Source organism: Meriones unguiculatus, chromosome X (assembly GCF_030254825.1).
Source record: "Meriones unguiculatus strain TT.TT164.6M chromosome X, Bangor_MerUng_6.1, whole genome shotgun sequence".
Classification (NCBI taxonomy): domain Eukaryota; kingdom Metazoa; phylum Chordata; class Mammalia; order Rodentia; family Muridae; genus Meriones; species Meriones unguiculatus.
The window spans coordinates 126,824,214-126,848,813 of record NC_083369.1 but is presented as its reverse complement, the minus strand read 5'-3'; the positions used below and the strand labels follow the sequence as shown (position 1 = coordinate 126,848,813).

Sequence of the window (24,600 nt, the reverse complement as noted above, 5' to 3'; positions counted from 1 at the left end):
TTCTGGAAAGCTATCTGGCGCTTTCTAAGACAATAGGAATAGTGCTTCCTCCAGACCCAGCTATACCACTGCTAGGTATATACCCAAAGTTTTTTCAAGTACACAAAAAGGACACTTGCTCAACCATGTTTATAGCAGCTCTATTTGTAATATCCAGAACCTGGAAACAACCCAGATGTCCATCAACGGTGGAATGGGTACAGAAATTGTGGTATTTTTATACAATGGAATACTACTCAGCAATCAAAAAGGAGGAAATCATGAAATTTGCAGGCAAATGATGAGATCTAGAAAAGATCATTCTGAGTGAAATATCCCAGAAGGAGAAAGACAAACATGGGATATACTCACTTATACAGACCTAGAAGATATGATAAACATAATGAAATCTATACACCTAAAAAAGATAATCAATTGAGCGGACATGGGGTAAGATGATCAATCCTCATTTAGAAAGACAGATGGGATGTGCATTGAACGTATGACAGGAGTCTCCTGAGCGCATCTGAAAGACTCTAACTAGCAGTGTTTTCAAAGCAAAGACTCATGACCAAACCTTTGGCAGTGTACAGGGAATCATAAGAAAGAAGGGGAGTTAGTCTGATGGGGAAAGGATAGGAGCTCCACAAGGACCAAATATATCTGGGCACAGGGTCTTTTCTGAGATGAACATTTAACCAAGGACCATGTATGGATATAACCTAGAATTTCCACTCAGATGTAGCCTGTGGTAGCTCAGTAACCAATTGGTTTCCCAAAGTGAGGGGAACAAGGACTATTTCTAACAGGAACTCAATGACTGGCTCTTTGGTCTCCCCATCCCCAAAGGGAGGAGCAGTCCTGTTAGGCCACACAGGAGGGCTTTGCAGCCAGTCCTGAAGATACCTGATAAAACAGTATCAGATGAATGGGGAGGAGGTCCCCCCTATCAGTGGACTTGGAAAGGGGCACGGTGGAGATGAGGGAGGGAGGGAGGGACTGGGAGGGAATGAGGGATTGGGACACGGCTAGGATACAGAGTTAATAAAATGTAACTGATAAAAAAAAAAAAAGAAAATTTGAACACAGGGAACCTCCTAGAGACTCATACTCCAACCAAGGACTATTCATGGAGATAACCTAGAACCCTGACAATGCAGCCACTTCTGATGAGAACTGATAGACTAAGATCAGAAAGAAGGACAGGAGGACCTCCCTTATCATGGACTTGGGGAGGGGCATGCATGCAGAAAGGGGGAGGTGGGACCGGGAGGGGAGGAGGGAAGGGCTTATGGGGGGATACAAAATGAATAAAGTGTAATTAATAAAAGTTAAAGAAAAAAAATAAAATAAAAAACATAAAAAAGAACAAAATAAATATTAGTTTACTGTGAAAAATAAAATAAAATAAACTCTTATGCAAAAAAAAAAAAAAGAACTAAAGAAGCTGAAAAGCAGCAAACCAAGTAATCCACTTAAAAAATGGGGAACAGAGCTAAATAAAGAATTCTCTGTAGAGGAATATCGAATGGCAGAGAAGCACTTAAAGAAATGCTCAACCTCATTAGCCATTAGGGAAATGCAAATCAAAACAGCCCTGAGATTTCACCTTACACCCATCAGAATGACCAAGACCAAAACCTCAAGTGACAGCACATGCTGGAGAGGTTGTGGAGAAAGGGGAATCCTTCTCCACTGCTGGTGGGAATGTAAACTTGTACAACCACTCTGGAAAGCAATCTGGCACTTTCTCAGACAACTAGGAATAGCGCTTCCTCAAGATCCAGCCATACCACTCCTAGGCATATACCCAAAAGAGGCTCAAGTATACAAAAAGAACATTTGCTCAACCATGTTTGCTCAACCAGCTTTATTTGTAATAGCCAGAAGCTGGAAACAGCCCAGATGCCCCTCAACTGAAGAATGGATGCAGAAACTGTGGTACATCTCTACAATGGAGTATTACTCAGCAATGAAAAATAAGTAAATCATGAAATTTGCAGGTAAATGGTGGGACCTGGAAAGGATCATCCTGAGTGAGCTGTCCCAGAAGCAAAAAGACACACACGGTATATACTCACTCATGTAAACATACAACATAGAATAAACCCACTAAAACCTGTGCATCTAAACATACTAAGCAAAAGAGAGGACCCTAACTAAAATGTTCAATCCCCATTCTGAAAGGCAAAGAGGATGGACATCAGAAGAAAAAGAAAACAAGAAACAACCTCAGAACCTGCCACAGAGGGCCTCTGAAAGCCTCTGCCATGCAAACTGTGAAAGCAGATGCTGAGCCTGATGGCCAAGTGACGGGCAGAGTGAATGGAATTTTATGTAAGAACTGGGAAATAGTAAGAGCTGGAGAGGACAGGAACTCCACAAGGAGAGCAAGAGAACAAGAAAATTTGAACACAGGGAACTTCCCAGAGACTCATACTCCAACCAAGGACTATTCATGGAGATAACCTAGAACCCTGAAAATGCAGCCACTCTGATGAGAACTGATAGACTAAGATCAGAAAGAAGGAGAGGAGGACCTCCCCTATCAGTGGACATGGGGAGGGGCATGCATGCAGAAGGGGAGGAGGGTGGGACTGGGAGGGGAGGGAGGGGCTTATGGGGGGATACAAAATGAATAAAGTGTAATTAATAAAAGTTAAATAAAAAATTAAAAAAATAAAGTACACAAACCTTTAAATTAAATAATAATAATAATAATAATTATAATAATAATCGGCTAACTGAACTTGCCTAAAATCAAACAGAAAAATTTCCACGAAACAATAGGCTTTATGTTTGGCCTTTTCCTGTGTAACAATTTTAATAGCAATAGTAAATAACTAAAGTTTTGTTAATTAAAACTGAGGATGATGTGTACTTGGGATGATAGTGGTATGAGAAAAAAATCAGAATCAAGAGGCTGGAAATATAGCTCAGCTGTTAAAAGCATTAGCTGTTCTTTGGGAGGACCCAGGTTCAGTTCCCAGTACTCACATGGTGGCTCATAACTACGTGGATTCCAGGGTGTCAAAGACTTTCTTCTGTTTTTTTGTGAGCAATAGTACACATGTGGTATACACATACATGAAGGCAACATGCAAACTCACAAGATATTTATAAGTAAATGTAATTATTTTTTTGAGTCAGTCTTAAGCTCATAGGCTAGAGTAATGGATTTAATCTAAGTTCATATTTTGTGGGATAAATAAAATGTTCTGTTCTTATAAATGAAAATCTAGCCACAGAGATGTTTTTAGTTGAGATAAAGATTAATATACTTTAGTATGAGTGCAATGGGCAGACGGGAAATAGAACTGGGGTTGTTTAGACTAGAGATGCAACAATTTAGGAGGAAGGTTTAGGGGATATGAGTAGAAATGAAATACTTTATATGCATGAAAGTTACAAGAAGACAGACTGACAGTGAATTTACAGGGGATTTCTTTTGTCCAAAAAGAAAACATAGCGCTTTCTGAAGGAATGTGTTTCCTGTCCTTGTATGGTAAGGTAGAGAATCCTTTTTTTTTGTTTTTACCTTACTTTCTTTAATTGGTAAAATTTCAAGTATATTTCAAGAAATTATGGTGAACAGAAATATAGCTCCTACCTATCCCAGTGGGTATGTCATATGATGGACTGTACCCCCGAAAACTGTGCTCCCCAAATAAATTTTTTCATCCTCTCTCAAACTTTTAAATTAATAATTACTTAGTGTGTGTGTATGATGGGAGCACATGAAATGGTATGTATGTGAAGGTTGGAGGACAGCTTGCCGGAGTCAGTTCTTTTCTACCACATGGGTTCCTGGGATTGAATTTAGACTGTGAGGCTTGCTGGCACATACTTTTACATACTGAGTCATCTTACTGGCCTCAGAGATCTATTTTAATCTTCCTTCGTGGTCTGCTGCCATATATAAACTGGGAGTAAATTTATTTCTTAATAGACTGGAAAGGTTTATGAATCATGCCTTCCCCAGAAATCTAGATAATATTTAGAGAAGAGAATTAACATAGTTGGAAAAATTATGTCTACTGTAAGTGGCCCTGACTTTGGACTGAACTCCGATTCATTTTTGTATCTTTTTGTATTATTCTTTCACATTAAGGATTAAACTCATATTGATGGCTTCCCAGTACAACACTGCATTTATTTCTGATTTTCCTCTGAACAGTGATTTAGCAAAGGCTAATCAATCATGTACATAATGGTAATATAGAATTTTCCTCATTGTCATTTTCTCCGTATTACAATTTCTGTTCTTTGCTCTGTGCTCTAATGATAATGTTGTTAAATCCTTGTATTTTTTCCTTTGTCTTTTTATTTTTTTGTCTGCTACTGAATTTTTATTAGAGAAAATCGTCTTTAATATTTCTAGTTCCAAAAAGTTATTGATAGATTCTATGGCCTAATAAACATTGTTGAACATAAGTTGGTTCTATAATTTATTCTTCCATGTTACTTTCTTTACAGGAGGTATTCTATAGTCATAATGTTTAGTCTCTGCTTCCTTTATTTTATGTAAACATCACCAGACCAGAGGCTTCTAAGCCAAGTCACATTTATAGAAAAAGCATCCATTCCTTATCTGCAGGTAATTTGTTCTAAGATATTCTCTGTGTGAGAAAAACCATATATAGTTCCATCCTAAATAAACCAATTATAAATTAACTATGTTTCTCTCCATATCCAAAGAGCACTGAAAAAGTTTAATTTATATATTAGTCACAGCAAAAGATTAATGATAACTAATACTAAAATACAATAATTGTGGGGCTCAGTTAGTAAATAAAGTGCTTTCTGTGCAAGCGTGAGGGCCTGAGTTTGGATCCCCAGTGTCCATATAAAGTCTTGGGATGGTGGCATATGCCTGTAAGGGTTGGGGTGTGAAGACAGGTGGATTCTGGGAGCTCATTGGTCATCCAGTCTAGCCAAAGTGGTAAGCTCTAGGTTCAATGAGACACACTATCTCACAAAAAAGAAAACATAGTCTTAGTTAGGGCTTTATCACTGTGAAAAGACCACCATGACCAAGACAACTCCTATAAAGGAAAGCATTTAATTGGGGCTGGCTTACAGTTTCAAATATCTAGTCATGGCAGGAAGCATGGCAGGGTACAGGTAGACATGGTGTTGAAGGAGCTGAGAGTTCTACGTCTTGATTCATAGGCACCAGATAGAGACTGTGTACAACACTGGGCATAGTTTGAGCATAGCAGACCTCAAAGCCCACCTCCACAGTTACACACTTCCTCCAACAAATCCACACACACCTCCTAATATTGCCAGTCCATGTGGGCCAAGCATTCAAACATATGAGTCTATGGAGGGCATTCTTATTCAAACCATCACACACAGAGATATGCTTAAAGGACATCCTGATGCCAATTAAATAAAATATATAATACTTAAAATGTCATACTATAATAAGAGTTACTTCAAAGCTATTAGTTGCTTGTTTCTGCAATTTTCTATTTAATATTCTGAACCATAGTTGACTGTGGATAAGGGGAACTGTACAATGGAATGGCAAATACAGGGAAGGGCTACTGTACATCAGAACAGGAGTAGTGAGATCTCAAAGGAAGACTTTCACAGAAAAAATGGAAGATAGTTTGATGTCTTTTGAGGGGGCTTGGTTCACTATTATGTAAAAAAAAATGCTAGAAAACTTCAAAGCTCTATAATGACAAGCTTCTCTTGCATGGTATGTCTTGACTGTTCAGACTTTAGTTACACTTTGAGTAGGGCCCTCCTCTATTCTGCATTTGAGTACCATGTAGGCAGGCCTTAGTAACCTGTCTTATGTCTACTTTTCCCCTAGTCTTCTCTTGTTCCCCCTTTATGCTTAAACCTGTCCATGGGGAAACCTTTTACCATGCTTTGTTTTGTCTTCATTCGTGAGATTCATAAAGAAAGATTTAGGGGTCATTTTATTGGACTGAATGGGTGACCTACTTGTGTCCCCCCCCCCTTTTTTTTGTAAATCCACAATGAAATGAAGGCCTGAAAATTAGTAGATCAAGTGTCTTAGTAAGTGTTCTCTTGCTGTGATAAGACACTATGACCAAGGCAACTTATATAAGCATTTGGGTTGGGCTCATGGCTTTAAAGAGTTAGAATCCTTGATAGTTGAGCAAAGAAATAGCAGCAAAAACAAACAGCTGAGAGCTTACATTCTGATCTGCAAGAGGAGTCAGAGAAAGGCAGTGTGAAAGAGTGAGGAAGATAGAGACAGACAGAAATATGATAGATAGATAGATAGATAGATAGATAGATAGATAGATAGATAGATAGATAGATGGATGGATGGATGGATGGATAGATAGATAGATAGATAGATAGATAGATAAGAATGGGAATAGCAGTCTTTTGAAATGTCAAATCACCTCATTTAGCCTCCAATAAAACACCTCCTTTTATGAGCTTCCTAGTCCTTCTCAAACTGTTCTACCAGCTGGGGACCAAGTCATCAAACATATGAGCATATGGGGCTATTTTTGTTCAAACCACCAGTTATATTCCAAATAATTTCTTTGATACGAATTGAGTAGCCTAAACCTCAATGATTCTAACACCAAACAGATTCCATTATTTAAAATGTTAGTTGTTTCAACTTTCAGTAATTCCATGGTTGGCAGGAGAAATCACACTGTGGAGACACTTAATTCATCCCATAGCACCTCTCCAGTGAACCTTCAAAACTACTGGGGCAACACACATTACAGTGATTACTTCCCAAGGGACCCTGGAAGCAAGATCTCACAATGTAGTCACCATGTGCCTCTGATGCGGTTCTAATTTGAAAGATTGTTCAGCAAAGAGCATGCAAGAAACAAAATTGTCCCATGTGCCATGTGTTCTTGGCAAGAGACTTTTGGTAGCATGACTTTTCTTGTCCACTAATGATCATTTCCTTTGTTTCTATTTTATATAGTGTTTCACTATATAGCCTAGGCTGGCTCTCCACTTGCCTCAGCCTCCCAAATGCTAGGATAGCAGATGTACCTATTGTGCCAGGGTAGTCATTTCAATTTTGACTCCAATGTTAGGCAAGTGTGAAATGATATAGCCAGCAGTGAGCTCCTGTGTTCTGAGGCGAGAAATACAGAAGTACGAATGGATATCTCTTGCCACCCCTAACTCCACTCATGGCCTGTACTCACCTGGACCAGGTCAGGTGTGAGGCGCTTGGCCTGCAGCCATTTCTGGAACCTCCCTGTTTTCCGAAGGATGCGATCAATGCTGCAGGTCTTTGGAGTTGATGCAGAGGCACAGATCCTTCTGTCAGAGATATCACTTCGGTATTTACTGACTAGTCGAGAAATCTCCACAGGGCGCCAGGTTTTAGAATCATCTGTGTAATTCGCAGCATAAGATACCAAGTCCTGAGAAGGCAGTCCCAGGTGGGAAGCCAGTGAGTTGTCAAATCTGTGGAAAGCATAGGATAAACCTGTGAAAAAGAGGTCAACAGAGTCGAGAGGCAGGAAAACAGGACAACAGCCTGTCTGATCATTCCTTTTACTTTGATTTGTTCTAAACTCCTTTTACAAGAGGATTACTTTGGCCAGACTTAGAAGTATACATATGATGTCACATAAGAGGTCACAAAAACTGTCCTCTTCTCCCAATGTACAGAAGGGACAACTATAGCTCCTTGAACTTCAGCCCATTTTTTTAAGACGATAGCTTTATGGTTTTGGTTTTTTTCATACCCCATTCTCACCATACAGGTATGGAAACTAAGGCTTACAGACTTTAAGTATCTTGCTCAAAATCCTACACAATGTTGACAATGAGGGTTATAAACCCCCAACTATTTTGCTTTACATACTCTATTTGTCCAAACCATTCATCCTTTGACCAATGCTTAGGTCTTGGAAACATATCTCCAAGAGGATCTTGGGCCTGAACTTGAGAGACCACCACGCTCCCATATCCAACCTCAAGGAGCCCCATCCACGTTGAAATAAGTCATCAGCATCAAGTGATTTTCAAGCACCCATGGCTGCTTAATATGCATCAATTTTGAAGCCATGTGGCTCCAGCAGGTGTGTGATTGAGCACCATGGCTTGGTCAGCTGTTAATCCTCCTCATGGGAGAGGCATTGACCTACTGTCATCTGCTGATTTCCTAGGCACCACCATAACACTTTCTAACAGAGTCACTTCTCCAGCTGTTTGCTGACATTTCCATTAGGGAAAAATGTTGAATCTGCTTTTGATTTTTGTCAAAAAAATTACTCAAAAAATCTGCCTTTATTATTATTTACTGAAGGTCATACTGCAAGTGAAAATCAGACTATATCAAATATTGAAGTTAAATGGGAGTTTTAAATTCTTGTTATTTAGTACTGTTGGGAAGCCCATGGTAACGGGTTTTGGCTAGTATATTTTTGATGAATTAGCATTTTGATGAACCTTAACTGTATATTGTTTTGCTTTCTTATTCACACAATTCAGCTTTGCTCACAGATTGTTTATTATTTGGAGTTCTGGGGCCAGAGCTCAGGGCTTTGGGTATGCTACTACCCAAATGTGCTATAAATGAACCATACCACCAGTTCATTCCTAGTATTTTGATAGCGAGGCAAGCTATAAGAAAATTTAAAGGTAAAAAGGTCAAGATCAAGAACAACAGCAGGAGAGACCAAGTCACTAAGTCCCTTCTGTATAAAGAGCTCCAGCCACTCACAGTTGGAAAAGTACTGTCAGCAAGCTGCTTCTGCAGTGCAATGCTGCAAACTGCAATGGATGCAAACACAGTGGTTCTGTTTAGAACTTTGCCACAGGGATATTGAAGAAGATGAACTTGAAAAGAGTTTGAAAAAAGTCATTTTTAACAAGAAAGAGGACCCGGGGTAAGATGATCAATTCTCACTTAGAAAGACAAATGGGATGGTCATGGAAAGTAGGAGAAAACAAGAAACAGGACAGGAGCCTACCGCAGAAGGCCTCTGAAAGACTCTACCTAGCAGCATATCAAAGCAGATACTAAGACTCATAACCAAACCTTTGGTAGAGTGCAGAGAATCATATGATAAAAGGGGAAGTTAGTATGACTGGGAGAAGACAGGAGCTCCACAAGGACAAAATATATCAGGGCACGGGGGTCCTCTATGAGACCGTTTCTCCAACCAAGGACCATGCATGGATATAACCTAGAACCCCTACTCGGATATAGCCCATGGTAGCTCAGTATCCAAGTGGGTTTTCCTAATAAGGGGAACAGGAACTATTTCTGACACGAACTCAATGACTGGCTCCTTTACCTCCTATCGACCCCCAAAGGAGGAACAGCATTGCTAGACCACAGAGAAGGACACTGCAGCCTGTCCTGATAAGCTAGGGTCAGATGGAAGGGGAGGAGGACCTCCCCTAGCAGTGTTTTTGGAAAGGTACAGGGAGGAGATGAGGGAGGGAGGGAGGGTGGGATTGTGAGGGAATGAGGAAGGAAGCTACGGCTAGCATACAAAGTAAATAACCTTGATTAATATTAAAAAAAATAAAAATTAAAAAAGTCACTTTTACCAGAAGTTTCAGGACAACTGTGGGGACTCATTTTCCTTTCTAAAAAGGACTAAAAAGGACCCAGGGCTCAGGGCCCAGAGGTAGTCCTCCTTCCAGTAACTTCTCTTAGTCATAAAGTTCCAGCCCAATAAAGGTCCTGGAACTTAGGATTTACAATGAGGTGATAATAATAGTAACACACATTTATGAAACCTTTGACTATGTCAACCTCTTTGTTAATTTATTTAATCTTTTTGTGTGTGTGTTTGACACTAAAATTGCTCCCAGGATATCAAACATGCTGGGCAAATGCTCTACTATAGACCTACATCTCCAGCACATAATCCTTTCAATATACCTATGAGGTTGAGAGCATTATGAATTGTACAGATGAGGACCCTGAGACATGGAATGGTTACATTATTTTTCCAAAGACATGTGATCAGAAATTGAAAGAAATAGCATTCAAGGCTACAGAGCTTGCAACCTTCACTAGATTACCATTGTTTATTCCTATAGAATCCATTTTATGAATTAGCTCTTGGGAGCAGGTCAATAATATTACTAAAGGTTAGAACTGGCAAATCCTGAAAGCTTATTCTCTCCTTGTCCCATCTTCATCTGTTTTGTGGATGAGACAAGTGAAGACAGATTATATGTGACTTTTCTGAGGAATCATAGACAATTAGTTAGAAAGGGAAATAGCTCTTAGGGATTCCATTCAACCAACTGGTAGAGTTGAGGGGAGAGAGACTTGCTGTTCTGTGGGACAAGGTCATTGTCCTTTTTTTCTGTTGTCATTTGCTGAGAGGCTCTTATGACAGCATGTCTTGGTAGGTGATATGCAGGTTCAGTGATGTTCAAGAAAATTCCATAATGATTGTGATAGAAAAACAGACCTGCTTTCTTCCATTCAAAATGGTGTGACATAATAGTGCTGCGAAGTGTGTATCTCACAGTGTTGTCTGCCTATGTCACTGACTAGCAGAATGTCAGTGAAAACATGGCCCTGCTCTTCATTTACTAAAATGCCAATATTCTGTAGTTTAGAAAATCAAAAATCTTTCTTTCTTTCTTTCTTTCTTTCTTTCTTTCTTTCTTTCTTTCTTTCTTTCTTTCTTTCTTTCTTTCTTTCTTTCTTTTCTTCCTTCCTTCCTTCCTTCCTTCCTTCCTTCCTTCCTTTCTTTCTTTCTTTCTTTCTTTCTTTCTTTCTTTCTTTCTTTCTTTCTTTCTTTCTTTCTTTCGCCACTGAACTTTTAATTTCTGCTACCGGTGAAGAGCAAGAATTTAAAAGTTTTAAAGTGATATTTTTTACAGCATTAAAGAGTTTGAAAACCACAACTATCCTGTCACAGATCTGTTATATTTCTCCAGAGACTCAGTTAAGTATAGTCTCTAGATCACAACTTTTCTTAAATCCACATCAAGCTAAATATATTGTGGGAGGAACAAATTAGGGGAATTTATTTAAGCAAGTTAATTTAGCGGAAATTAAATAACATGAAGGAGATAATTAAATGTAGGTGTGACGCCCACAGCACAGTTTTAAAACACTAAATGATTGATAGATTCAACATCTTATACATCCACTCTAGGACATTACATTAAGCAGTGTCTTAGAAAAGGCATACATAGCAGCTGTAGTTTCTGTCTTCATGCAAGAGATTCTCTGGAGTTTTTGGTCTGGGTTTAATGTAACTTAGTAACATTTTACTGTCACAAAGGCTTGATAGGATTCTACTGTGTACATGTTTTCTTCGACAACATGTCAGACAGTGTGGGAGAGCACCTCCAATGGAAAATATTATAACTTTAACATTATCCATACACTAAGTGCTTCAGGATTCTTTCTTGGAGAATTTCTCTCTTTATAATCATACTCGAAACAGGCGTCCTAACAAAAGCTGAAAGATTCTTTTCTGAGCCTTTTTCTTTTTTAAAATTAATTACAGTTTATTCATTTTGTATTCCGGCTGTAGTCCCATCCCTCCTACCTCCCAATCCCACATTTCCTCTTTCTTCTCCTCCCATGCCCCTCTCCCAGTCCACTGATAAGGGAGGTCCTCCTCTCCTTCCATCTGACCCTAGCCTATCAAGTCTCATCAGGACTGGCTGCATTTTCTTCCTCTACTCTTTTTTTAAATTTAATTTTTATTTTTTAATATTAATTACAGTTTATTCACTTTGTGTCCCAGATGTAGCCCCCTTCCTCCTTCCCTCCCAACCCCACTCTCCCTCCCTCATCTCCTCCCATTCCCCTCTCCAAGTCCACTGATAAGGGTCTTCCTCTACTCTTTCTTTTGAATTGAGATCATGGGTATGACTGAGGTGAGGCTGGCCAAATTTCTGCTGCATGAAAGGTAGGCCATCAGGACCATACTTCCTCAGAACTGAAGAGAAACATCAGAATGATTATGGAAGGTATGTGTTTAGTAGTGATGGGGGGGGCAGAACTAGAACTAGGATGAAATTTTCTCATCTACTGTGTTTACACATGCCTTCTTAAGTATTACTTGCCCCTCTTCTCATCTCTCAACTCTATACTGAACCCTAAAACCATCTATCTTCTTTAAAAAAAAACAAAACAAAACAAAACAAAAAACCTCTCAGGACACAGTCACAGTCATTAGTACCATCCACAATGATATTCCAAAGCTTATCACCTGCTGTTCATTTTCCTTATAAGCTTGCATTGTTCTCATTAAATTACTGGTTACTCTTGGATAATGTAATCCTTTCAGATCCCTGACATGCCCTTCATTTTGTTGGAAACACTTTCTTCTTTTTTCTTCTCTGGATAACATCTACTTAACCTTTTAAATCCCAGACAGGTACCACTCCTTCTGATCTTCATTTGTTTTACTCTCAGTTGAGGTAGGTTTCTTTCTACATGTTCCCATGTCACTCTTCATTGGACATTTATACATCGTGCTTTAGCCATTACTTACTTCTCTGTTTTCTCAATAAAAAGATCCTACAGGGCAAAGATATGGTCTCTTTCTTTCAACTTTATTACTCAAGAGTTTAGCAGTATGCTTCTTATTAAGGTAGTACTCAATACCTTGTAGTTAGATGAATGAATGTTTGGACATAGAAATGAACCATGGTGGATATTTGGATGTAAGATGCATATGTGAGGAGAAAGATGCTCAAAGGATAGGATCATAGAATCCACAAAATGATGGTGGGGTAGAAGAACGAATGGGAGGACTGCCTGGATGAATGAGCATCAAGACATTAGATGAATGGGCACATGGATGAATTGAGGAATGGCAGATTGTATAGGTCTCAGAGCTGCTAAGGTTCTGAATTAGGGTCAGAAAATGAATTAAAGTAATAATTACTTCCCTCTTTTGTAAGAGGTAATTTCCACTCTCAGCTTGAATGGATTCCGTATTACGTGAGATGTACCTCTGGGAATGCCTTTGAGGGGCTTTCTAGAGAGGTTGGACTGAGACACAAAGACCCATCCTGAATGTGAATGGCACCATCCCATGTACTAGGCCTCTGGGCTGAATAAAAGGGGAAAAATGAGGAAGCCAGCTATGCTCAGCATGCATTCTTTTCTGCTTCCTGACTGCCATTGCTATACTGCCAGCTGTTGTTCCCTCCTCTGGCCACAGAGCTGCCAAGTCTTCCCTGGCATACCTTCCCTGCCATGATATTGGATTGCTCTGAAACTATAAGACACAATAAACCCTCCCTTCATTAGCGTTCTGTTCTTTTTTTTTTTTTTTCTTGTCATCTATTTGATCACAGATACAAGAAAAGGAATTACCAAATTTTTTGTGAAGAGGACAACAAAAAGGCTAGGGAGAAGGAAAGATAAAAAACAAACAACCCAATTTAATAATTTGTTTTCTGGAAAGCCCTTCACTAGTCAGTAGGCGGTGTTTGAACATTCTTTAAGGCTTAGGGATTGGGGATGTTAAGCAAATCACATGTAGTCAGGAGATCCCAAGAACTCCTAGGAAAGATTTTGCTTCCCAGAATATTTCCTGTCTCTCTTTTCTCTTTTACTTGTCATTGCATCATACTGATTCCTTAAACCATTCACCATCTTCCCAAAGCCCTTCTCCTTGTATATACAATATGGGCCAAACAGATCATAGTGGATTCTCCTGGTTGGTGGTATGCAGTGTTTCTTGTCTAAGTATATTTTCAGTAGAAGGATCATATCAGTCAGGCCCACCTAATTTCCTTACAACCTTTTTATTTCAAATTTAGAATGCAACTTTTGGATATATGCCCAGGAGTGGTATAGCTGGATCTTGAAGTAGCACTATTCCTAATTTTCTGAGAAAGTGCCAGATTTATCTCCAAAGTGGTTGTACAAGGTTACATTCCCACCAGCAATGGAGGAGGGTTCCCTTTTCCCCACAGCTTCTCCAGCATGCATCATCCTTTGAGTTTTTGATCTTAGCCATTTGGATGTGTGTGAAGTGGAATCTCATGGTCATTTTGATTTGCATTTCTCTGGTGATTAAAGAAGTGATACTAACCCTAAAACAAGGACATTTTCTCAACTATGTTCAGAGCAGCGTTATTCTTAATAGCCAGAACTTGGAAACAACCTAGATGTCCCTTAACTGAAGAATGGATACAGAAATTGTGGTACACTTACACAGTGGAACACTACTCAGCAACTAAAAACAAGAAAATCATGAAATTTGCAGGCAAATGGTAGGGACTAGAAAAGATCATAGTGGGTGAGGTAACCCAGAAACAGAAAGACACATATGGTATATTTGTGGATATTAGCCATATAATATAGGATAAACATACTAAAATCTAAGTCCTAAAGAAGTGAAACAACAAGGAGGACCCTAGGGAAGAGGCTGAAACCTCACACAGAAGGACAAACAGGATAAACATTGGAAGTAAGAGAAGCCAAAGAACAGGACAGGAACCTTACACAGGAGGCCTCTGAATGACTCTACCTATCAGTGTATCAGAGGAGATGCTGAGACTCACAGTCAAACTGGAGAAGTTCAGGGAACCTTCTGGAAGAAGAGGGAGATAGAAAGATTTGGAGGGCATAGGAGCTCCACAAGGAGAGCAAAAGAGCCAAAAAAACCTGGGCCCAGGGTGGCCTGCAGAGACTAATATTCCAACCAAGCACCATGCATGGAGAGACCCCCTGCTCAGAGGAAGGCCATAGCTGCTCAGTTTCCAAGTGGGTTTCCTAGTAAGGGGACAGGGGCTGTCCCTGACATGAACTCAGTGGCTGACTCTTTGATCACCTATCCCTGGGGAGCATGCAGCCTTGCCAGCCCACAGAGGAAGATGATACTGCCAACCCTGATGAGACCTGATAGGCTAAGGTCAGATAGAAGAGGGGGAGGTCCTCCCTTTTCAGTGGACTAGGGAAGGGGCATAGAGGGAGAAGAGGGAGGGTGAGTGGTACCAGGAAGAGATGAGGGAGGGGTGTACACATGGGATACAAAGTGAATAAATTGTAATAAATAAATAAATAAATAAATAAATAAATAAATTTTAGGATGCAAAAGTCAACATAGATTGAACAGAAAAATTGGTTAGATCACATTCCAGTTGTGCTTTTTTTTAAATTTTTTTTGGAGACTAGGCTTCTCTGTGTAGCCCTGGCTGACCTGGACTCACTCTGTACACACAGCTGGCCTCCAACTCAAAGCTCCACTTAATGTTAAGCTGATTTTTTTCAGGATTATTGGTCCGTTTTGTTTTTTCTTTTACCTCTTCTCTCTCTCTCTCTCTCTCTCTCTCTCTCTCTCTCTCTCTCTCTCTCTCTCTTTTCCCTCCCTCCCTCCCTCCCTCTATTGATTGCTTGCTTATTTTGGTGCTGAGGATGGAGCCAGGGGTCTTGGCATGCTCAACTCATGCTCTATCTCCAGTCTCATCGTATAGTTGTTCATCTTGGTCTTGTTTATCTACTCTCCAAACATTTCACTGCTTTTACAAATATTCTCATTGTGCCTCAGAAGAAAACCCATCTAAGGCTCTCAGAAGTGTGATTGTAATTATCTAGGCTGGTCCTTATGTGGACATTACAGCCCTGGTCTTCATTCAGGACTGGACAATGCTGGGATGCAAATGACAGACAAGCTTCCTAGGCTAGCTGGGTAAACTCGAGAGCCACAATTGGCAAAACAAACAAACAAACAAAAAAACCAAAAAACTTTACCATCTCTATCTGTCCTTTGTAAGGATGCTAGTGATACACCAGGGGCTTCCCATGCTCAACAACTGTAAATTGAAAATTAGAATGTGTCCCAGAAGTAGTGGTACACATCTTTAATTCCCATACTCAAGAGGCAGAGGTGGGTGTAATAAAATATAAATTACACACTGCCTGTCTCTGCCTTTCCAACACTAAGATTATATTTGTTTGCTTTAACAGGACCTCTGTGGATTCATCTGTTTCTACTTCCCACTTCTGGAGTTATGAGCCCATGTACCCATGTCCAGTTTTTTATGGGGGTGCTGGCAATCCAAGTTCATAGCAAGCATTTTACCCATGTATCCATCTCTCTAGCCCACTTCAGAATAAATTATATGATTTTTATTTTGAAAATTTCTTAACCAACATTTCTAAAATAAGCAACTACTATGCTTATAATGAAAGAAAATTATTTATAAGGTGGCAAGAAAGATGATAAGCAGGACCATACCCTCAGTTCCTCTCTGTCTCTTTCTGTTGAGGTTAAGCATTCTCAGCACAGAGCACTGTAACCTCACAAAACTGCCCTGTCTAATGTTTTCCTGTGTGCAACTACACATGTCCTCTTTAGGTGCACATGAATGTCTTGAACTCTAATGAAACAGTGTTACGAGAAAAACATCTTTTACTTGATTAGGGAGGCTTGGAATTCTTCAGTTTCTTTCTCTACCAAATTAAACTATACCCATATCCTCATTGCTACTTTCTCTGAGTAATCAGCACATTTCATCATATTCTCAGTTCTCTGAATCCTACTTCCAAGGTGGGAAGCTCTGAGTTCAAATTCAACACCTCCATATTTATATGACTTCCTTTCATATTGTGTCAATCAACAAAATGAACATAGAGATGAACCCAGGTGTATCTTTTCTGCCTTCTTTTGTCCAGAATGACCTCTCTTCTGGTTCTTCAGTCCCTGAGAATAACCCCAGGCCACCCTGCCTACAATTTTTTATGAGATCGACCTGAAATAGGGATTTTTATCTCCCAGTTAACACCCTCACTTTTGTCTGCTACAGAGCAGACTTACTTAGCAATCCTTCAACTTTGCAACCTTTACAAAGGGTTTACAAAAGGCTTGATAGAAAGTAGCTCAGTGGTAGAATATTTGGCTAACATTTGAGAGGCCCTGCCTGGAGTTTCGTTTCATCATCAGGAAGACTAAACTAGAAACCAAAGATTCCTAATAGCAAATGTCCACATAAACTCTCTAAAACATCTAAAATTTAAAAAAAAAAGTGTAATAGATCTTAGAGAGGTAGTTTATTGGTTAAGAATACTATTACAGAGTACCCAGATTGGATTTCCAGGACCCAAACGGTAGCTCATAACTGTCAGTAACTCTAGTCCCAGGGGATCTGACACTAACTTTTGGCTTCAAGACCAGCATACATTTGATGGAAAACACCATATACATGAAATAAAACATATAAAAATGAAGTTTAATGTTTTCTGTCACAATACACACTCAGAGTTTTATTCAGCCATAAAGAATTACAAAAGTGTGTAATTTTTAGGAAAATGAATAGAATTGAAGGTCATGATATTAAATGGAGTAAGGTAGACTCAGAAAAACAAATATCACAATTTTCTTATATGTGAAATATAGATTTTTTAAATATATGAAATGAAAATAAAGAGGGATTATTTGAGAAAAGAAAGGGTATTGGGAGGAAGGAGCAAGAAAAATAATGGAATAAACACTATTAAGACACATAATATATACGCATAAAAATGTTATAAAGAAGCCCATCATTTTGAGCAATGAATATGTAGTAATAAAAAAACAAGCAAAAAAATTAAAAAAAAAGAAGTTTAACATTTCTGATTGGGCTTTTCTACTTATTGTTTCTTTTTAGTAACCTAATGGAACAGCCACAGGCATCATTGTTTATGCTATTTTTTTTTTTTTTTTGTCAGACTCTTACAACCATAAGGTTAGGTTTTGGCAGAGGGAGGAGAAATGGTGTAGGTCAAAAGGTCTTTAGTGCTGAAAATAACTGGGAACCACTGGTTCACCGGCTAAGTCCCCCATTTCTAGGCCCAGCATTCAAGGGTCTGTGCCTCATATGACCTTCCAGGCTTCTTGTCTGTCCATATCCACTTATACCTAGGACTTCAGCTATCAGCACCTATTCCCTTGCCTCCAACTTGTTTAAGATACTTCTTCTGTCTCAATCCTTTCCTTTCCAAAAACCTTCAGTTCATCCTGTAAGACCTTGCTCACAAATCCTCTCTTCAGAAAAGCCCTCTCTTGAATCAGTGTCCCCTGTCTAGTGCTCTTGTACTCTAGTGTGCATCAGACCAAAGCTCACTGTTATTTGAATTTTGTCCTTTCTTTCTGACCACCTAGAAGGTAAGAAACAGAGCTGTGGTGGCTGTTCCCATTTGGTACTTGCTAGTTCCTAGCCTTGTTAAATGGTCCATGACTGGGTTGTTGATAGGCATGGATGCTATTTTTGGTGAGAGTGACATGCATTGCCATGAACTGAACTTTGACTTTTCTCAGATCAGTGTTCACAATAGAAAATAAGCCTTGAAATGTTGGAGCAAATTGTCTTTGTATCCCAGTTCTGCCTTGGGCAAGTTCCTTAATCCTGCCATGTCTACTTACTGTTGAATAATGGGTGCAACTTGGGATAGCTTAAAATGTCTGCTACATAGTAGTGTCCTATATATTTCATTCCTCCCGTTATGAGGAGTGAGTAGAAAAACTCAACAGTGCCAGGCTAGTACAGTCATAGAAAATAATTTTCACCTTTAAGTTTCAAAAGAAGCCTTTGATTTTAGCATTTAGGGCTGCAATTTGGTTTCTACCCTTGCCCTCCTATGTCAACCCATTACCGCTGTTAAATGCCTTCCTCTAAGTTCCCACCCCAAAATTAGAAAGCTTCACACTAAGAGAAGCTCAATTTGCCCTTTAGAGGCATTTGATGATGGTTCTGACCTTATTTCTTCTTTAAAGAACTTCTTACAAATGGATGTCCCGATGCAGGCATTGCATTTATCAAGACCGAGGAACGTCCTTCCCAGAGTGTAGCTGCTTCTGACTCGGGGTACCAGAGAAGGAGGGAGAGAAGCTGGAGAGGAGAAAGAACAACTCAGAGTTGAGACCCACAGCAGGACCTGGGCTGGCCAGCGTTGGTGAAATGTGGCAGTTGCAGCCCCGTGTCGGGGCTCCATCCTGTGCTTTGTGCTGCGTCTGGCTGTGGTGATCCGCGGTACACTCAGAGTTGCACAGAGGTTAGGCTTGACCAGAAAGGAAACTGTCAAAAGCAGCAGGCTTCAGGATGCTGACCCTGTCCCAGCCTCTGAAGTTTCTGTATGAGGATGCTGAGGAGCTAGCAGCTAATGGGGCTGGGCAGGAGGTGAGGAAATCTATGGAGGATGCTGATAACGCATTTCCAAAGTCACTCTTCCTCTGCTAAGGGCGGCTGCCTCAGCCTGGGGAGGGGCACACTGGCAGATTTCGGAAAGGACAATGGCTATGGCTTCCCTGTGTAGTCCTTTCGACAAACACAGGATATCCCAGCTGGGCAGGAAAGGTCCATGCAGGATGTGTGTTGGACCTAGGTTCCACCTGGGAGTTTCAAGGAATCCTGAAGGCCTCCACCCTCCACTGTTTTCTTTCTGGGTATATCTGTCTCTGTGGAACACACACACACACACACACACACACACACACCTTACACCACATACACATAAACTTTATACCACATCCATGTGTACCCCACAACACACACATACATAGAGTTTAAAACACACCACACCCCTACCCTCATCCTCCACAACACACACACACACCATCCCAAGACACACACATACCACCCCATATCACACAAAAATTCCACAGAATATATATTTCACAACACAAACTCTATAACCAGACATACATACATAGACTCTACCATACTACCATAAGAACAGATATATACAGAGTTACACACACACACACACACTCCCATCCTTGTCTTCCACAACACACACACATACACATATCACCCCACATCTTTCTCTCTCTCTTTCTCTTCCCCCCCACAGCTCATACCACATATACATACACCCTACAACACAAACCCTGTAACACATGCACACACACACACACACAAGCAAGCACAGAGTCTAACACACACCACCACCACCAACCACTACCACCACTACCACCACCCCACACCAACTTTTCCCTTCTCTGCACTGGATAATCTGTCATACACTTAACCAGACATTCTCCCTGGCTTTCACCAATTTCCATAGTGAAATAATTAGAAGTTAGTTTGCTGGCCATTAAGCAATACATTTTTTTTATTTTGCCCTTTTTTTTTAAAAAAAAAAAATCTTTATTAATTACACTTTATTCACTTTGTATCCCCCCTGTGGTTCTCTCCCTCCTCCCGTCCCAATCCCTCCCTTCCTCCACCCTCTGCATGCATGCCCCTCCCCAAGTCCACTGATAGGGGAGGACTTCTAAGCAACACATTTAAAACAGAGTTGAAAGCTTTTTGCTGCTTAAGGAATAGAAAACCCCCAGATTAGTATATTTATTGCTGATCTGAGAACAAGTGAGGAAAGAAGCTGGTGGTCTCTGTAGCTTGATAAGGGCAGTAGCAGAAGGAACCCTGTTGTACTCAGCTCTGCTTGGCCCTCTTTGTAGCCTGAAAGCCCCTCTTTTCTTTACCGCTTTGCCTCATTTCTCAGCGGCTGCCTGACTTGAGTGGATTTAAGTGTCCAGGATTAGCTTCCTCTGGATACTAAGATGAAGTTCACAGCATGGAGTAGATGGGAATAGTCTTTCAGGACCAAATCAGGTTGCTCCACTCTGCACAAGGATTGGGAGTACCTTACCAGGCTCCTGTGCACAGGAGGACAGGACTGCGGGAGGGGAAAAGGAAATTGAGAGGGAATGGGAATGGAGTCAGGGAGGTGATGAGTTTGGTTAAACAGTAATGAGAAGGGCTGGCTAAGGGCAGCTCTCTGGGGATTAAGCATGTACTTATTAGTTATCTTTGTGTTGTTGGTGAAGTGTTTTATCATGTTTGTTATTGTTGGTTTTAAAATTTATTCATTTATTTTTGTGTATGTGTACAATATTATATATTCTCTGCCATAGTGCACATGTGGAGGTCAGGAGACAAGCTTTGGGGGTGGGATTGGTCCTCTTTTTCTATCTTGTTGAGAAATGATCTCCCTCCCTCCTCTCTCCTTCCTTTTTTTCCTCCTTCCCTTTCATTTTGAAATAGCTCTCGTTGTTTATAGCCCAGGATGGTCTGGAACTAATAGTATTCCTCCTATAGCCTTCTAAATTCTGGGGTTACAGCAGTATGAGCCCTACATCCAGCTTCTGATTGGTACAGTTTCTGATTTTACTGGAATGCTTACATTAGGTTTTGGTTTGTTTATGTAGGAATTTAAAATGCTAGAGTGCCTTCAGTCTCATAGGCTTCAGTTCCATTTTTTTGTTAAGTGTAAAATTCTGCTAAAGTTAAGGCCAGCGGGATGGTTCAGTGGGTAAGGATGATTGCTGCTAAACAAGATGCCCTGAGTTTGCTTCCCAGAAACTACATGGTGGAAGAAGAGAAGGAACTTCTGCAAATGGTTCTCCGATCTCCCCAAACTTACAGTGGTGCTGCAAGAACATGTGCACACAAGTACATGTCAAAAAATAACCTAGAACCCTTGCACAGATACCTGATAGACTAAGGTCGGATGGAAGGGGAGGAGGACCTCCCCTATCATTGGATTGGGGGAAGGGCATAGGAGAAAAGGGAAGGAGGGTGACATTGGGAGGGGATGGAGGAGGGGACTACAGCTGGGATACAAAATGAATAAAAATAGTAGTTAATATAAATAAAAATAAAAAATAAAAATAATTTTTGTTGAGTCCTGTGTTCTAAAGATCTAAAGATATTCTGTGCCTAATTATACATGCTCATAGTTTTACATTTTATATTGAAATCTACAATGCATTTTGAGTTCATTTTTTCCATAGAACAAGGTTTATATCTGTGCTTGTGGATGTTCAATTATTCTAGCACCATCTAGTGAAACTGTCTTTTCGCCATTGATACTGCTACTGTACCCTTGTAAAAATCTAGTCGTCCATACTTGTAAGTGGCTGTGCCTGAGTCCCTATTCCATTGAGCCACCTGTCTACCTATTGATACCATAGTAATAATGACTTCCATAATGATGTAACAAATCTTGAAACTCTGTAGAGTGATTCTTCATACTTTGTTCTTTTTCAAAAGTCTATCAGCTCTTCTTCTTTACCTGGCTTCTTAAATACATTTTAGAACAATCTTGTCTGTATCACCAAAGACTTTGCAGAGGTTTTTAGGTTAAATATGTATATCAGCCTGTCTTTTCTCTCAGTTCTCAAAGAGAGTTGATCTCTTTCTGAAGCTGTCTTCAAATGCTTGAGCATCACATATTTTTGCACTAGTAATATGTGTTTTGATTAAGAAAAATCAATGTTTTATACTTGATGTTCTCCTAGTCCTGCAAATGTGATTGTATTTCAAAGTTATTCATTTATATATATTAATAAATATGGATAGGAGTCCAAGATGGCAGTGACCAGCGTGCACCATATCAGAGGGGCACAGGATTCAAAACTCCGAAATTGGTGAATGGAGGAGCAGCTGAAGCCAGAACATTGATATTGAGGCTTCCTGGGTGAGAGGGGACAACCCGTGAGTTGAGACAATTTGGATCCAGGTCAACTGCAGACATCTCTGGGGACTGAGAGTAGTGAATATTCAATACCCCTGCACTTCCCCTTGACCCAAGCACAGGCCTCCCTCGTCAGTGGAGGTGGCAGTGATTCCCCAAGCATGAACTTCTTTGCTCAGTGACTGAGACAGCAGAGGGAGGCCTCCCAAGTCTGTGGTGGCAGGCTGCAGCATGCACCTCCCAGAGCCTCCCAGCAGGCAGCTGTACCAGCCTCTCAGGTCTGCAGCAGTGGCTGGGTAGGGACTTCCCTGGCAGGAGCCTTCCCACTCTGTGATTGAGGCAGAAGAGGTAGCTACCCCAACTACATGTCTCCCTTCCCAGAAGACAAAAAGTGAACACCAACAAGCTGACAAATCTCCTACAGTCTCATTTGCCCTCGTGGTCCCAAATATAAGAGGAGAGAACAGGTGGGACCCCTGTGCTTTCCTATTAGGCCTGCTAGCAAGTGAGTGCACCTTCAAGTGAATGCATGCACAGCCCCAGATCCAGGGTCACTCTACACTAACAGACAGACATCGGATTCCTTCCATCCATACCCTCACTGTTGACAACATAGGGATCCTTGGGACAGCATTCTCAACATTGAAGCCTTATTCTGTGAGCCATGCAAACAATTCCTGGAACCCAGACAGATCTAAACACCAGGAGGACAATATGACAGGCTTGTAGGCCAGTGAGGTATTCAGGGCAAGTGTGCATGCTCATGTGCATTGGGCCCACCAACAGAACCAGTACCCACACGCCCTCCTGCACTAAAGCTCCACATTCCAGGAATCGACATGCTTTAACACTCTGTCCTTTAAGGCACGCTTCCACGCACAAGCCCATACTTGGGCAACAACACTTGCATGCTTGTGCTTGGGCACCTGTGCCTGTGACCTTCTCCCTTAGCTACAGCAGATACACCAACATCTACTCTTAAACTGGTGGACCTCTCTGATCTTTTTGAAGAATACTCCAGACACCAGAGAAAGACAGACCCAGTTGGAAGTACAGACTCTAGGAACAAACAGAGAAGGTTACAGATAAGCTGATGGCTAGAGGTCTGCAGAAGAACACATCCAACAAAAATCAGGACATCATGGCTTCACCAGCAACCCCCTAAATCAATGGACATGCTAATTTATTGGAAACACAGGAAAATTATCTCAAATCTATGCTTACGCAGTTTTTAGAGGTATATAAAGAAGAAACGAACAAAGCTCTCAAAGAAATACATGCAAATACAGCAAAACAAATGGAGGCACAAGTACTGACATATAGAGAGGAAACAAACAAACAAAAAAATATAGGTCATCCTGGGAAGACAGGAATCCACAATGAAACAGATGAAGGAAATGGTGTAAAACATGAGAAAAGAATTAGATTAAAAAAAGAAAATATCAGGAGCCACAAAGGTATGCATCACCAACAGAATACAAGAGATGAAAGAGAGAATCTTAGGCACTGAAGATACAGTTGCAGAAATTGATATTTCTCTCAAGGAAAAAGTAAAATCAGAAAGTTCCAAACACAAAACATCAAAAAATGAAGAATTCCATGAAAAGACAAAAGCTAAAAATAATAGGAATAAACAAAGAAGAAAATTCCAGGCTCCTAAGTCCATAAAATATTTTCAAGAAAATGATAGAAGAAAAAATTTCCAACTCAAAGAAAGAGATGTCAATAAATATACAAGAGACCTACAGAAAACCAAATAGACTAGACCAGAAAAAAAAAAAAAACTCCTCAAGTCACATAATATTCAAAACACTAAATCTACAGAACAACATATATATTTATATATATAATATTTATATACATATTCATATATAATATAAGTTTATATAATATATAATATAATAATAGATAATTATATATATATATATATATATATATATATGTATATAAAATTAGCAAGGGAAAAAGGCCAAGTAAAATACAAAGGTAGACCTATCAGAATCACACCAGACTTCTCAAAAGAAACTATGAAGTCCAGAAGGGCAGATGTCATGCAGACTCTAAGAGACCACAGAGGCCAACCCAGACTATTATATCCAGCAAAGCTTTAAATCAACATAGATGCAGAAAAATGAAAATAGATCCATATTTATCACCCTGCACAAAACTACAATCCATGTGGATCAAAGACCTCAAAATAAAACCAGATACTCTAAATCTGTTAGAAGAAAAAGTGGGGA

At 40.0% G+C, this 24,600-nt stretch overlaps 1 protein-coding gene across 2 annotated transcripts in view; it reads right to left on the bottom strand.

Annotated features, from left to right (window-relative positions):
- Dipk2b (divergent protein kinase domain 2B) overlaps positions 1-19,013 on the bottom strand; it is a 50,869-nt gene extending 31,856 nt beyond the window's left edge. Inside the window, exons 1-2 of one of the 2 annotated variants that reach the window (XM_060374538.1) lie at positions 18,639-19,013; positions 7,149-7,413 (exon numbers count right to left, since the gene is read on the bottom strand). In XM_060374538.1, the coding sequence (XP_060230521.1) occupies positions 7,149-7,413; positions 18,639-18,874 (501 nt within the window). In that variant the 5' untranslated portion in view covers positions 18,875-19,013. The remainder of the gene's footprint in view (positions 1-7,148; positions 7,414-18,638) is intronic. The other variant, XM_060374539.1, reaches the window with a different exon arrangement.
- Between the last annotated feature and the right edge of the window lie 5,587 nt (positions 19,014-24,600).